Here is a 14,647-nt window from a genome sequence, read left to right as displayed (position 1 = left end):
TGAAATGGTTCATCTGTTTTTCTTTTTTTTTTTTTGCTAAGATGCATGGATCCACACGAACTGACCCAGCTCTCAGTTTTGATGAAGTGACAGTAATTTTTACAGGGAAACGTATGCGGGGAGCGCTACGTCCTTCGCATTGCATGTAGGCGTAGTAGCGCCTTATCATCAATTATTCGGTTCGGACGCTTGTTTTGAGCTTGTTCTTTATTGAAACGTATGCTGTCCTGTATGCTGTATGCGTGATTCCAAAGAATGTATGCACTGATCGCTTCGCTTTGCTGAGAGCTTGTAGCCTCTGCCTTACGGGGGGTATGAGGCATTGCATTTGGGGGTACGAGCCATCGATGATGATAGTTTTCTGCCGACGTTATACGCCGCTAAGGAATCCCGGGATCCTAGCCATAGACAGCTTCACAGTAAAATAAACTGGTCAGGAAGCCTTACATGCCGTCGCCTTGATCACTGGGCCATACCCCGAAAAAGCGCATCTCCTCAAGCGGAATTAAGAAATATAAATAAATGTTTTCTTCTTCTTCCCCAAGCGCAAAATAAAGTATAGACTCGAGTGTTACATTTTTCGTCAATCTTGCGAAGACTGCCCACTTTCTTTGGGTCGTTCGGAGACGGCCGCTCTCGTAGCCATGGTGAAAGCCGAATCGCTGAACTTACTGAAACAGTGCTAGAAAATTTCGATTCATCTAGTAGCATCTTCTGAAGCCGCGCGCCACTAATGCGCGCATTGACGTGTCTTCTATGTTTTGGCGATTTCTCTATCATGCAATAAGAGTTGAAACTTTGTGTGTTGTCGAACACACAAACTTTGCCGTGGAGAGCACTGCTGCACGTGTTATGTTCGAATCAAAGGGGCCAAACTATTTCCACGGGGAAAGGGCTGCTGGTGTTTCTCAGTTGTTTGCAAAAACAGCGTTTTTCCTGAATAACTGCGCTTGTTTACAGATGGGGGTCTGCTAGACGGGTTTCGAATTTCCTTAATATGGCACCAGTTACTTTCGAGCGCGAATACCGTTCGGTTTTAATGAATCAGTCGTTGTATACAAACGTATAGGCTCAATTGGATAATATTTATGAGTCAATTTATTGTAACTATACTTTACAAAAGAGGGTTGTGATAACGATTCATTTTTGGAATGCTAATACAGTATAATGGTGTGCCTTTATTCTGCCGTTTACAACAAGAACATGGCTTCGAGGCTGTACGGGTAATAAAACGCTGCCCAACCTGGATTGATATTGGCGAAAATTCTCTTACGTAAAAGCGTTTCGATGTTGTCCGGCGTTCTGGCGCCTGTCCCTCAACCTAGCGATCGTCGTGGTGGCCAGACGACCGCCGTGGCAATGGCCGAACGCGGATGACACTTACGCAACACATGTTTTGTGAGTAACAGAACCTCACCTTTGAAATCATATGGGAATAAAATTACTCGCTTAACATGCTCTTAAGCAGCGTGTTTACTTCGTGCGCGTGCTTCCGACGCGCTCGTCTCGGCCAGTAATCTTGCCGCTGTCCTCGCTGGGCAGAGGGGAACAACATATTTTTGTTCGTTTTTTGTTTTGTTTTTTTGCAAAGCTTGCATTTTTTGAAGTGGGATATGAGCTCTCTTAAATGTCGATATGAACAGCCTAAGAGACAACAGATGCACGAACGGTATAGAGGAGAAGAAGCTATGCACCGAAGTGACATGCGCAGGAAAATTTTAAGGCACGCGCCCTTGTCGCTTCCAAGGCTTGCCATCGATGTAGCACATTTCGCTATCGTCCTTTGCGAAAGCATGCGAAGACATAATACCATGTAGTCCATGGTATTAAATAACGGCACTGGGGAGGAAGGGACATATGGCTAAAGCGTAGAAAACTAGGTGTCCAAGCAATAATAGTTATCGAGTATTCTTGCTCAACGAAAAGGTGCGCGGTGGCGTTTAGCTGAGCCCTTAAACAAGGCGCGTAAGTGGTCGCGTCGCCTACCTTTGGTGCAGATCCGTCGAGTCGCAGACTATCTGGCGGCAACAGTGGCGATGCTGTTGACGTAGTCTGTCGAAGAAGGAGGGCGAGGGCACCACGTGAGGGGAGACAACTTGTGCACTTCTCAAGGCCACTCGTGAAACAGCAAGCATAATGAAAAGGAATTACGCGTCCATTGTTACTCGCTATTATTTAATTTATTCTTCGCTACTGTTACGATGGCAAAAACCTTTATAATATACTGTACATACACGGATAGCATAGAAACAGAAATATATGAGCAAAGAACAAAATTAAGACAGAGTAATGAAGACAGCACAAAAGTATAGAAAACAGTATGTAGGCAAAAAAAAAAATTCGAGAAAGTTATGCCAAACTGACATCTAGGAAGACCTAAAAGAATACGCCTGCGTGAAAATGCGCGCATTAAAATGCTCATGCCTTCAAAATTGCCTTTTCTGTTTCATTGCCTGCCTCCTAGAGCACGATAAACGGAATGGGAAGCATAAAGTGGGGCAAATACCGTTGTCGTCTTCTTGGGTAGCTGTACCAGAGATCCGAGCTGCAAAGGAAAGAAAAGCTTTGAGCTCCAACAGGGAGGGGAGGGGGGCTTCGACTAATCTTTATCTAAAGGCAGTGGTACCCATATAGCACAAATTTAGGTGCTAGCAAGAAAAAAGAAAGTTATCAAAAAGCCTGTTACGTATTATTAAATGAATGAGAGCATAACATGAAATTCTTTGTAGCCGCTTTCGATACATGGTAGAGTCCCATAATTACGTTTTTTAAGCCAGAAATATCCCACTGTTACAAACTAAAGCAAATCTGTAAATTCAGACACTCATTCCAGTTGTTCCGAACTGTCTTTTTTGTGCGTTCGAATCGATGATGCTCGTAAATGTGCAATCCATTTCCCTCACGGCAGCATTCCTTATCAGATTTCTGTGGTCAGCCTTTGCATGGTTCCACAGAATGATCAGTGCATCAGAGAGATAATCGAGGCGGTAAAGATTAGTCGTGCAGGAGAGGGGTGTGTAGGCATGCCACTACTTACATTGACCAAGAAAGAGCTAAGGTCTTGAGAAGTTGGTGATTAGGACCATGATGATATCAGCTTGTTCCATTCATGCTGATTGTTGTTCTTTTTCATTTCTTTCTTTTTTTTTCTTTCCTGCTGGCGCTTTGTATGCGCACATACGCCTAGCATCGTCAGTAGAATAAACAGTTGAAAGTCAGAGCTCTTTTCGTTCTGTCGTCGTCCCTTCCTTACGTTTTCGCGCTGTTACATAAGTTGCCTTCGTAGAGTTGTGCTACTCTCGGGTGGATGTCAATTATCGCTTTCAAGAAACTCTCTCCACGTTGCGAGTTTCCACAGGACTGACCTGCGAAGTCGCTCACTACGAATTCCCGGCGAGAACGCTCGGCGGCCATTACAAGGTGCGTAACCTGGTTCAACGGATCTGTTAAGTGACTGTCAGTCAGTAACAGCCGTGCGCAAAAAAATAAGGCGGACAACTGCTCGTGATGAGTGCAAATTTCTCCCTTGTTGATAAAATACGAAGGTGTCGGTGGTGGACGAAGAAGTCGAAATGGTCCTAGCAGAGGCTATCGTCAGCGCAATTCGATACTCGACACTATCCTGGCGCACCCCGGGCAGACGTGTTCCATGACACAACTCTAAAAATCTCAACGAAACCTGTTAGCTCTCCAACCCCAACTGAGAATAGCCAGGAGGGGCAGCATGTAGTAGCATACAATTCTGCATTATTCGTGCTCGTAAATAGCTTCATGGCGTTCTGCAATAGAAGCATATTTTTGCTTCCTATGTGATTCTTCTAGTGTCAGAGCGGCAAATGAAGGTACGCGTCAGGCGCTATCAAAGCCTAAATCCTTACGATGACTGAAGCTCATAGGCGATGGAGTCGTAGAGTACCGAAATTAAAATTTAATCTTGCGATATGTTGCCCGCCTTACTAGTTACTTGTTATATCTTGATAAGAACACTATAATCATCGCCTACTGGCTAACATTAGCAGCTGTAATTTCATAGTTCCCGAGTCAACGACAACGAAGCTTACATGATAATGTATACATAATACGGAAGACGGTTTAGGAAGGTCGAAATACCCGCAAGTAATAGTTTTCTCCTTTTTTTTGCGCTTTGCTCTTGATGTTAAGAAAAGCAGACCTCAGCACACATAACGCAAATGACATGACAAACAACGTGACCAAAGAAATAATTGAAACAGGTCACGAAATGCGTAAGCGTTATAATGCTCGCGCCCTAAAAATAATAATGCTGGCACCTGCACTGGCGCGCAAGCACCGAAGCCGTTCTCTGTAAATGCCAGACGTTGCGTGGCAGTAGAAGTGAAAGGTTGAGCGTGCAGTGCAAGGGTGCACTCACAGCCACGTATTGCCAGCCACTGCTGACACGGACGAGTAGTGCCTCCTCGTCGAGCACGAACGCCTGTGTTCCCAGGGGGCTGATGTCGGACATGCGCAGTAGCGACTCCATGTTCTTGAACGTCACCGCCTGCGAGGAAACGTCATTGGTAAGCAGCTGCGACGCAAGTATGTGCGCTAAGCTAAGGTGTGTCCGAGTAGCTTCCCGTCTTTCCCAGTTGAAAAAGAACGACAGAGAAGGTAGCAAATACTGCAGAAGATCCTCTCGTAAGCCTGGCCTCTTGTCACGGCGGTCAAGTGTTTTGTCGTCTCCACAACACCGCAGTTGAAACACCGGCTAATCAGGTATGTAAACTGTTACCGCTACGACAGAGTCGACTTTCTTCTGAGCTACGATAAAAATGTCTATTGTGACGACATCTGTAGGTACCGAAATACGACAAGCATTCTATTTTTTTGCGACGCAATGTTTTCCGTTATGCTTGCATGCCGACGGAATTATATGCAGAAATGCGCGTTGTAGTGCATTTCGTTTTGTCGCTGACTAAATTTGCTTTCTTTTATTTTCCCCTAGACCCGTCGTCACCTATACGTCACATGAAAGCCACCTGCGAACCATTGCGAGTTTCGCTGTCTAAAGAAACACTAAACAGCAAACACAAGACAGTTCGGACGTATAAAATATTCTCTCAAAGGTTGCTTCATTTTTCAGGCGGGAACAGGTTGACTACGAGAGAAAAAAAAAGGACAAAACTTCATTTTCTTAAATTTTGCGGCCCAACCCCGGCGTTGCTACGTCAGTTTGGCACCACAGGTTGCAAAGCATACTCGACTAATTAAGCCGTTTTTGTGCGAAAGAAACGTTATAGGAACTGATTAGTTTGAATCATTGATTCTTTTAAAATACGACGTATATTCTAAAGAAAATCAGATTCTGGGAGTTTTACGTGCCAAGAACATGATATTGTTTCGAGGCAGAAGCACGTGCTAGTCTTTTACACAGGCGAAAGTAGCACGACCAACAGGGAAGGTTGAACTCCTTATTGAAACGTGGCACCGGCGGCCGCCAGCTGATGACACTGAACTTCGCCCTATTCGTTTGAGCTGGCTAGTCGTCTTAGTGACCGCGCCACTAAGCCCGCCGGCAAGGAAGCGCCGTCCCGGAGCAAGTTACGGTGAGACACTGAAAGCGGGCACGTAGGGCTACAAACGACCAGCGCGAACAACGTCCGTTTTTGTTTGAACCAACGATGCAACCGGTCGGCAGCAGCAGTCTCATACGTGACAAAGAGACGGCGGTCACAGGAGCACGAGGGAACCAGGTAAAAAATCCCTATGGTGCTTGTCGTAGCGGGGCTTTTGGTGAGCCTGTGAAACCGAGAGGCAGGCGTGCGCAATCTGACAAGCTTAGGCAGCCAGGGTAATGGCATCGCGTACATAAGTGCTCGGCGATCGACTCCACTGCATTTGGAAGTGCGGTGTCCGCAGGCAAAACAGGATCACGGCCGAACAGTACGCAAAACGGCGAGTATATGGTGCCATGACGGGACGAATTATATGCAATAGTGACATACGGCGGAACGACGTCCCAGTCGGGGTAGTCCGCGGGAACGTACGTAGCAAGCACGTCGGTGAGTGTTCTGTTGAAGCGTTCGGTAAAGGGGTTTGTATGGGGGTGGTAAGCAGTGGCGACCCATTGTGCAGTAGAGCATGAGCGAAGGATGTAATCGATTACTTTCGACAAGAAGTAGCGTCCGCGATCGGTAAGGAGTATAACATTGTGGTGCAGTATAGAACATTGTGCAGAACGAAATCCGCGACGTCCGCGGCGCAGCAGGTGGGCAGGGCTCGTGTACTGGCGTAGCGGATGGCATAATTGGTAGCAACGGCAACCTTTTGCAGTTGACGTTGGCAAAGGACTACGTGTATGCAGCCACACAGACAACAACACCAAAAAGAAAGGTTTGGTAGGAATGTCGATCGTATGCTCGGAGAGAGGCATGGAAGGGGGCTTGCGGCGTTCGCACAATATTGTTACGGGGTTAAAAACAGTCAGACGTATATTTACAAGATATTTACAATAATTGTAGCAGCTGACAACATGGTAGACAGCGCGCGAAGTCCAGAGCGTCGTCTTCTTCCGACCAGGATTAAAACATCTTCTTCGTCAGCGTGTCACATGACCCCCGGCGGCTGAAGCACCGGTTCGGTGCTGGTTAGGAGGCGGGCGAATGATACAACTTAAGACGCGCGACGTGGACCACGTCGGAGCGTTGCTGAGTCACGGTTGGCTCAAGAGGGGTGATTTCGTACGTGACGTCAGTTACTTGACGCAGGACACGGTAAGGGCCAGAGTAGCGTGAAAGTAACTTCTCCGAGAGGCCAACGCGTCGCGACGGCCACCAAAGGAGAACCAGGGCGCCCGGTGTGTAATGGACGTCACGATGGCGGGCGTGATATAAGCGCCGCTGATTGTCCTGCGACTCCACAAGTCGACGTCGGGCAATATGGCGTGCTTCTTGTGCTTTGATTATGGCTTCACGGGCGTACTCGGATGTGGAATTCAGACTAGCAGGCAAACCGGTGTCGAAAGGTAGAGTAGGGTCGCGACCAAACAAGAGGAAGAATGGAGAGTAGCCTGCGGTATCATGGCGAGACGAATTGTAGGCGAAAGTAACGAACGGCAGCACAACGTCCCAGTCGCGATGGTCAGCGAAGACATACATGGACAGCATGTCAATAAGGGTGCGGTTAAGGCGCTCGGTTAGACCGTTAGTTTGTGGATGGTAAGCAGTAGCAAGTTTGTGTTTAGTCCCGCACGAGTGTAGAATGTCATTGACAACTTTAGAAAGAAAGTAACGGCCTCGGTCGGTGAGGAGCTGTCGAGGGGCGCCGTGATGAAGGATGACGTTCTCTAGGAGGAAGTCGGCGACATCGGTTGCACAGCTTGTCGGAAGAGCCCGTGTGATTGCATCTCGGGTGGCGTAGTCTGTTGCTACAGCAATCCACTTGTTTCTCGAAGCAGACGTAGGACAAGGGCCTAAAAGATCAACACCTACACGGAAGAATGGTTCTGATGGTACGTCAAGTGGTTGAAGGCGACCAGCAGGGAGTGTGGTCGGCTTTTTGCGTCGTTGACAAAGGTCACACGTAGCGACATAACGGCAGACGTCACGGTAGAGACCAGGCCAAAAGAAACGCCGACGAACGCGGTCATAAGTCCGTGACACGCCAAGGTGACCTGCAGTCGGTACATCATGAAGCTGGGCGAGAACAGTCTGACGCAGATGCTCAGGCACAATGAAGAGTTGGGCAGGGCAGTCTGGGAGCATGTTAGAGCGGTACAATATACCATTTTGGAGTTCGAACATGCGAAGGGAAGGATCGGGCGTCGTTGAAGTGAGCCGTTGAATGAATAAGGTGTTGTAAGGAGGCGTCCCGACGTTGTTCAGCTCCAATATCGCGAAAAGCAGCCAGAGAGAGAACGGTGACAGGTATGCCGGACGCAGAAACGTCAGAAGGGTCGACAGGATGGCGCGACAAGCAGTCCGCATTGTTGGAATCGCACCGCTGGCACGAGTTGATGGGGTCTCGGTGCTGACGCCCGTTATTGCCAATGGGTCGCAAGCCCCAAGGGTAGCGTTGGCCTGGCGGCCTGGGGCACTGGAAGCATCCGAAGGTCCCGGCAAAGCAAGAGAAGACTGGTAACAGAACAACTTGTTTATTCTAACATAGCAAAAGAGCGGCCGGTCAGGTCGACCGAAGTGGAGAGACGGGAGAGCACGTAACTCAACAGTACAAATCGGAGCCTCTCTCCTGGCGTCCGGGGGCAGCTGCTCTTATACTCTCGGCGTCGCGGTCCAAAAGGGAAGGTCACGGGATGAAGGTCACGGGATGAAGGTCACGGGACGGCGGAGCATGAGCCCACGACGGCGCGCACGGTCGAGCCGAGAGACCTGCTGAACCGAGTGTAGTGACGCATCGCCAACCTTCACTTGGGGAGCTCCGCTCCCCGGCTGCCGCGCTTTGAAAAGCGTGGGCACACACACACACACGCACACACGAAGACACGTGGCACTGAAACACGCCTGGACACGCTTGGCGGGTAGGCGTTGCGGCGGCGTCGAACGGGCCAAAATGTCCGCCGCTTTGAACAAAGCCCCGGCGTCCGTTGCATCCGCGCCGGCATTACCGCGCGTTGTAGGCGAAACGTAACAGCATCTTGATGTAACCGGCCGGCCTTGTACACAACTAAATAGCTGTATTCTTGAAAGCGCAGAGCCCAGCGGCCAAGGCACCCTGAAGGATCTTTGAGGGACGAAAGCCAACACAGAGCGTGGTGATCAGTGATGACTGTGAATTGGCGGCCGTAGAAATAAGGGCGGAATTTATCCACTGCCCAAACGAGAGCCAGACACTCGCGTTCAATGATGGAATAATTGCGCTCAGCAGAGGAAAGAAGGTGGCTGGCGTAGGCAATAACACGTTCTTGCCCTTGCTGTTTTTTGTGCCAAGATAGCGCCAATATCGTGGCCACTGGCATCGGCACGGACTTCTGTTGGAGCTGACGCATCAAAGTGAGCGAGAATGGGCGGGGACGTGAGCAGCCCAATCAGCTCGGTGAAAACACCAGCTTGCTCAGGGGCCCAAATGAATGCAGCGTCTTTCTTGAGATTGAGAGGGCGCGCAACGTTCGCAAAATTTCGGACAAACCGACGGAAGTAGAAGCAAAGGCCCAAGAAGCTGCGAACATCCTTGGCACATGTTGGTACCGGAAAGTCTGACTGCCCGTATTTTATCGTGATCAGGACGTACACCAGAAGAATCGAAGAGATGCCCGAGCACAGAAATTGCACGACGACCGAAATGGCACTTCGGCGAATTTAGTTGTAGCCCCACCTGACGGAAAACAGATAGGATCGTCGATAGGCGCTCGAGGTGTGTCGCAAAAGTCGGAGAAAAAACGATCACGTCGTCCAGGTAACAGAGGCAGATGGACCACTTGAAACCAACCATGTAGGAGGGCGTCCATCATTCGTTCAAATGTGGCCGGGGCATTACATAAACCGAAAGGCATCACTTTGAACTGATACAGGCCATCGGGATTAATAAAAGCTGTCTTCTCGCGGTCCACGTCATCGACGGCAATTTGCCAGTAGCCGGAGCGAAGGTCGATGGACGAAAAATATTGTGCTCCATGCAGGCAATCCAGGGCATCGTCAATGCGTGGTAGCGGATAGACGGCTTTCTTTATGACCTTGTTGAGGTGTCGATAATCGACGCAAAATCGCCAACTCTTGTCCTTCTTTTTAACTAGTACAACAGGGGATGCCCATGGGCTGCAAGAAGGTTCGATGATGTCTCGAGAAAGCATCTTGTCAGCTTCGTGTTGGATGATATGTCGCTCAGTAGGCGAGACGCGGTAGGGTCGCCGATGGATCGGGCTAGCATCACCGGTGTTTATTCGATGTTTTAGGACAGATGTTTGTCCTAGAGGGCGTTCTTCAAGGTCGAATATGTCCCAGTATGAGGCAAGGAGGCAACGTAGTTCTTGAGCACGCTGGGGAGGAAGGTCGGGAGCTGTTTTTTCATACATATACAAATACGGAGACATCATATTATTTCAGAAATAAGAACTTTGTAAAGATTAAAACGAGAACTAGATACGGTGTGCAATTATTAAAATGGCAAATTCCGAACCTACTGAATTGTTATCCATCGTTTTTAGATACAATGGAGAGTGCTCCCTCCTTGCTTGCTTTCAGAAAACTAACCAAAATGTATTTCCTCCAACAGTTGTAATTTTGTTGTACATTTGTTTTGTTCTCTTCAAATCCAATTGTAGTCCATTGGCCTTAATAGTTCTGTGTCTTGTTGATGATGAATGTGTTCACGACTAATTCTGTCATTCTTCCTTATCTTGCTTTATCGTGTTTGATACTCTGTACATGCATTTTTATTTGTATGTGTTTGATATTATGCAGTGTGTTTTGAAGCATGTTGCGCTCATGTTGTGTGCTGCGCATGCTGTCTGGTGTCAAAGGCCTAGTCAGGTGGCTTTTAATGCCGCCTTTTGCCTTGGCACCAAGACAAACCGCTCTTGAGCGTTGTTTTGTCAATAAACAAAAAATAAACAAAAACAAACAAACAAACAAACAATCATTTTTGTTAGGGCATTCAAGTCTGAAGGGACAGGGGGCGAAGCAAGAGTTGAACACGAGGAGCTGTCACAAGTTAAAACCGAAATGAGGTAGTCTCTGGCTGGCGTTATTTGCGCCAGGGATATTCCGCGCGGGAGTACTTGTGTACCGAGTCCAAAGTTCACAAGCGGAAGGCAAGATGTGTTGTCCGAACTGGTAACGACGGTGTGAGGGAAAGCGACGTTATGCGAGAGCAGGACATCCGGATTAGGAGATACGATGTAGTCACCGTCTGGTACAGGTGGAACGGGGGAGACACCTATGCAGGTAACGGCATGGTGAGGGAGGCGAATATGCTCTGTAGAACATAGCCGTATCGCAGCACTATCGGGAGGGTCAATAGCAGCAGGTAGAGCGAGTTGCACAACACCAGCAGAACAGTCTATCAAAGCGGAATGTGTAGAAAGAAAGTCAAGGCCCAGGATGAGGTCGTGAAGGCAGTGCTCTAGTACATAAAACAAAACAGAAGTATGATGTCCGGCGACACTCACGCGAGCCGGACACATGCCAATAACGGCTGGTGTTCCACCGTCGGTGACTTGAACCACAGGCGAAGGGGCAGGAGGGAGGACTTTCTTGAAACAATTCCGAAGCTGAGCATTCATCACAGATACGTGCGCGCCAGTGTCAATCAGAGCCGTAACAGGTACACCACCCACGTTCACGTTAATGAGGTTCCGATGTGTGGGCAAGATCAAAAGAGGATTTTTTCGTCGGGTCGGTTTGGCAGCATCACCTCCAGGTGCTGCACTCGTTAGTTTTCCGGAAGGGTGCGCGGAAAGGAACTAGGGGACGGTGATCGGCGAGATGGGGGCGATCGGGAGAAGCGGCGACGTTGCGAAGGAGAGCGGCTAGAGCGGGTAGGACGAGAAGTGTCGCCATAATTTGCTGGCTGCGTTTGCGGGGCAAACCGAGGACCAGCATGAGGGCCCTGGGATGGGTGGCAGGACCAGGGGGTCTAATTCCACGAAGACCGGCAGTGACATGAAATATGGCCGATACGGCCACAAGTGAAGCATATAGGCCTGTCGTCTGGAGTACGCCATTCGGTCGGGTTGCGATACCGGGTTGGGGCATTCAGACTGCGGGCGCGTATGACAGTGCTGGACGGAGTGTAGTCAGGCCGATTAACTGAGCAGACGTTGGTCAAGGCAACGTTGGCCAATTCTTGGCGCACGACGGACTGTATCAATGAGACGGTCGCCTGGCAATTGTCTGGGCCATGGGTTGGGGTCGTGACAGGAGATGCGGCTTCTGTTTAGCGTCGGATGACATGGAGGATGTCGTCAGAGCGGTTGGGTGTGGGCGGACCGTGGAGGTCTTCGCAGGTGGACGAAGCAGCCGTGTTGTGAATGCGGGGAAATGGCTGGGCAATGCGGCGACTCTTGGCTTCTTCAAACCGCCGGCATTCGGTAATGATGGCTTGCGCAGTGGAAGAATTCTTGAAGACAAGGAGATGGAAGGCATCATCTGCTATGCCCTTAATGACATGTGCAACCTTATCAGGTTCGGACATCTTCGGATCCACTTTGCGGCACAGAGCGAGCACGTCCTGGATGTACGTGAGGTAGGATTTGGACACGCGAAGCGAGGTCTTTTTGGGCGGCGCGCTGACGTCCAACAGGCTTGCCAAACAAATCTTTGAGCTTCTGTTTGAAATCAGACGGTCTGAAATCAGACGCGTGCCGTGCCCACGAGGTAAAATATCACGTTAGCGAGCATGATGGTCTGGTCCCAGTGGTTGCTGGCGCTCACCTGCTCATATAGTTGAAGCCAGGCTTCAACATCAGTGTCGTCGGTGCCAGAAAAGGTTCCTGGGTCGCGTGGTTGTGCTAGAATGACGGTGGGCGTGGGTGCCGACGGGCCCGAAGCATCCTCGCCTTGAGCTGGCGAGGATGCGAGCGCCCGCTGCGTAAATCCGTCTTGATAATGATCCCGCAACCTCCACCAAAAATGTTACGGGGTTAAAAACAGTCAGACGTATATTTACAAGATATTTACAACAATTGTAGCAGCTGACAACATGGTAGACAGCGCGCGAAGTCCAGAGCGTAGTCTTCTTCCGACCAGGATTAAAACATCTTCTTCGTCAGCGTGTCACAATATGATTATGAGGCGCGCCGTAGACTCCGCAATACATACTCTCGACCACCTGCGGTTCTTTAACACAGTGCACGGTACGCGGGCGTTTTCACATTTCGCCCCCTATCGAAATGTGGCAGCCGTTGTCGGAATTCGATCCCACGTCCTCGGGCTTAGCAGTGCAAAACCAAAGCCACCAAGCTACCACGGCGGGTCTCTACAATGTCACAAAGTGCGTGCACGCGTGCCACTACCGCTGCAGCCGTTGCATCGCCGATGCGGCGACGGGGAGCGAAGCGCTCCTATTGTTTCTTAACTCGTCTGACCAGTTCGCCACATGATCACTGGCGCTCAGCGAGGGAGAGAGTGCGAAGGCCGGTGCGGGAAGCGCCAGATTTGAATTAGACGACTGGAGGATGCAATAACATAACCACCACTTTCTGACACAGAAACAATCAGTCTTAAGCCACTACTGTCAAAAGCCATACCATGTCCACGGAAGCCCAGTTCACGACCTTCAAGGTGGCATCGCCAGTAGTGTTTTGTTTTTACGTCTTTTTTCACGTAAGAGGCCTTCGCCTTGCTAAAACTATCATTACTGGTATTCCGAAGTTCAGCTCACCAATTCAGGTTAACGCAATACTCCTCTTTAGCACCCCTTTCGTTTTACCAGTGGTCAATACTTCAATTACCGTGCCGCACTTAAGTCCTGTGGCACGTCACCCTTACTTGATGGCATGTAAAGATGACTTCGCATTTTGTCCATTCACGATCCAATTGCGCGTACTAAATAAGCACGACAGGCGTAGCCACTGTACGCACAAAGACCCCAAATAAGCAAGGAGCATGGCGATGTTTGGGGGCGTGCCGCTAAATACGTAGTTAAATGTAGCGCAACAAAACTGTTCGATAGCTTTGTCCTTATTTAAGACTCTGAAGCTATTATGATCGTGCGTGTAACAGGAATGTGAATTCAAGAAGAGCAATAACATCGATTTCAGAACACGATAATAAATCAGTCAACCATATTGTTCGTTCATATGTTTGTTTACTTGTTGTCTGCTTGTTTTCTTGTTTGTGTGATTGTTACTAGTTTCTTTTTTTATTGATTGATTGATTGATTGATAAAAAGCAACATCCGCCTCACCCCTGGGACGATGGAGGGCGGAGGGACGGTGTTCTTGGGTGGCATATATGCAGGACCAGGCGGTCCCGGAGGGCCTGGAGGTCCTGGAGGTCCAGGAACGATCTGTCCCCCTGTGACGAAAAAACAACACAAGTATTCGTCTGGAAATGCGCTGCGTAATGCTTGTAACTGACAAAAACTTAGTGAGGTTTGCTGCATCTCGGGTTAAGGTGACGTATACTATAATGATAAGTACCTCATAAGCCATGACACTTCCGTTTACTTAATATTTTATCCTTTACCATACGCGCTTCTATCAAAGAATACATGGCCTGATCATTTTGATTGTATATCAAGGAAGCAAACGACGTGACTGAAAGGATAGCTTGTTCCCATTATGGTCAATATAGGCCACAATGAATGCATTGCAGTAATACATTTTGTTCTTTCATCATCGCTGTAACATTCCGTATTCTCCCTGTTAATAACCGCCAGCGATGTCTTCTCAGAAGTGCTTGTTTTTCGACAGGTTATGTGAACGTATTATTCTTCGCTTTTCTGAGCGCCCCCAATTCTATCGGCCTTTTACGCTATAACTCGGCACCGTCTTGTCGTCCTCCAACAGCCTCTAACAGTAACTCCTCCGCGGGGCTATTTTTGAACCATCGACAGTCATTGCTGCTGAACTGCCCGCTAACTCAGAAACTCGTAATACATTTGTACTAATATTATGTATCAAATCGAAAATGCAGCCGTAAGGGCTACTCAAATCGAACATCTGTTAATGCGCCAGCGAATCGCATATCGTCCAAGTCTTTCTCCCGTTCCCCTGTCCTTGGCGCTTGCTTGT

General features: G+C 48.9%; 1 protein-coding gene across 1 annotated transcript in view; it reads right to left on the bottom strand.

Annotated features, from left to right (window-relative positions):
- The window catches only part of Mp (collagen XV/XVIII-type protein multiplexin), a 383,840-nt gene that overhangs the window by 35,378 nt on the left and 333,815 nt on the right, over positions 1 to 14,647 (bottom strand). Inside the window, exons 22-25 of the mRNA XM_050168496.3 lie at positions 13,819 to 13,928; positions 4,391 to 4,519; positions 2,507 to 2,545; positions 1,987 to 2,052 (exon numbers count right to left, since the gene is read on the bottom strand). Coding sequence (XP_050024453.2) covers positions 1,987 to 2,052; positions 2,507 to 2,545; positions 4,391 to 4,519; positions 13,819 to 13,928 — 344 coding nt within the window. The remainder of the gene's footprint in view (positions 1 to 1,986; positions 2,053 to 2,506; positions 2,546 to 4,390; positions 4,520 to 13,818; positions 13,929 to 14,647) is intronic.

The sequence above is a fragment of the Dermacentor andersoni genome, chromosome 1 (assembly GCF_023375885.2).
Source record: "Dermacentor andersoni chromosome 1, qqDerAnde1_hic_scaffold, whole genome shotgun sequence".
In the NCBI taxonomy this organism is placed as follows: Eukaryota; Metazoa; Arthropoda; class Arachnida; order Ixodida; family Ixodidae; genus Dermacentor; species Dermacentor andersoni.
This window is presented reverse-complemented; position numbering and strand designations above follow the sequence as displayed.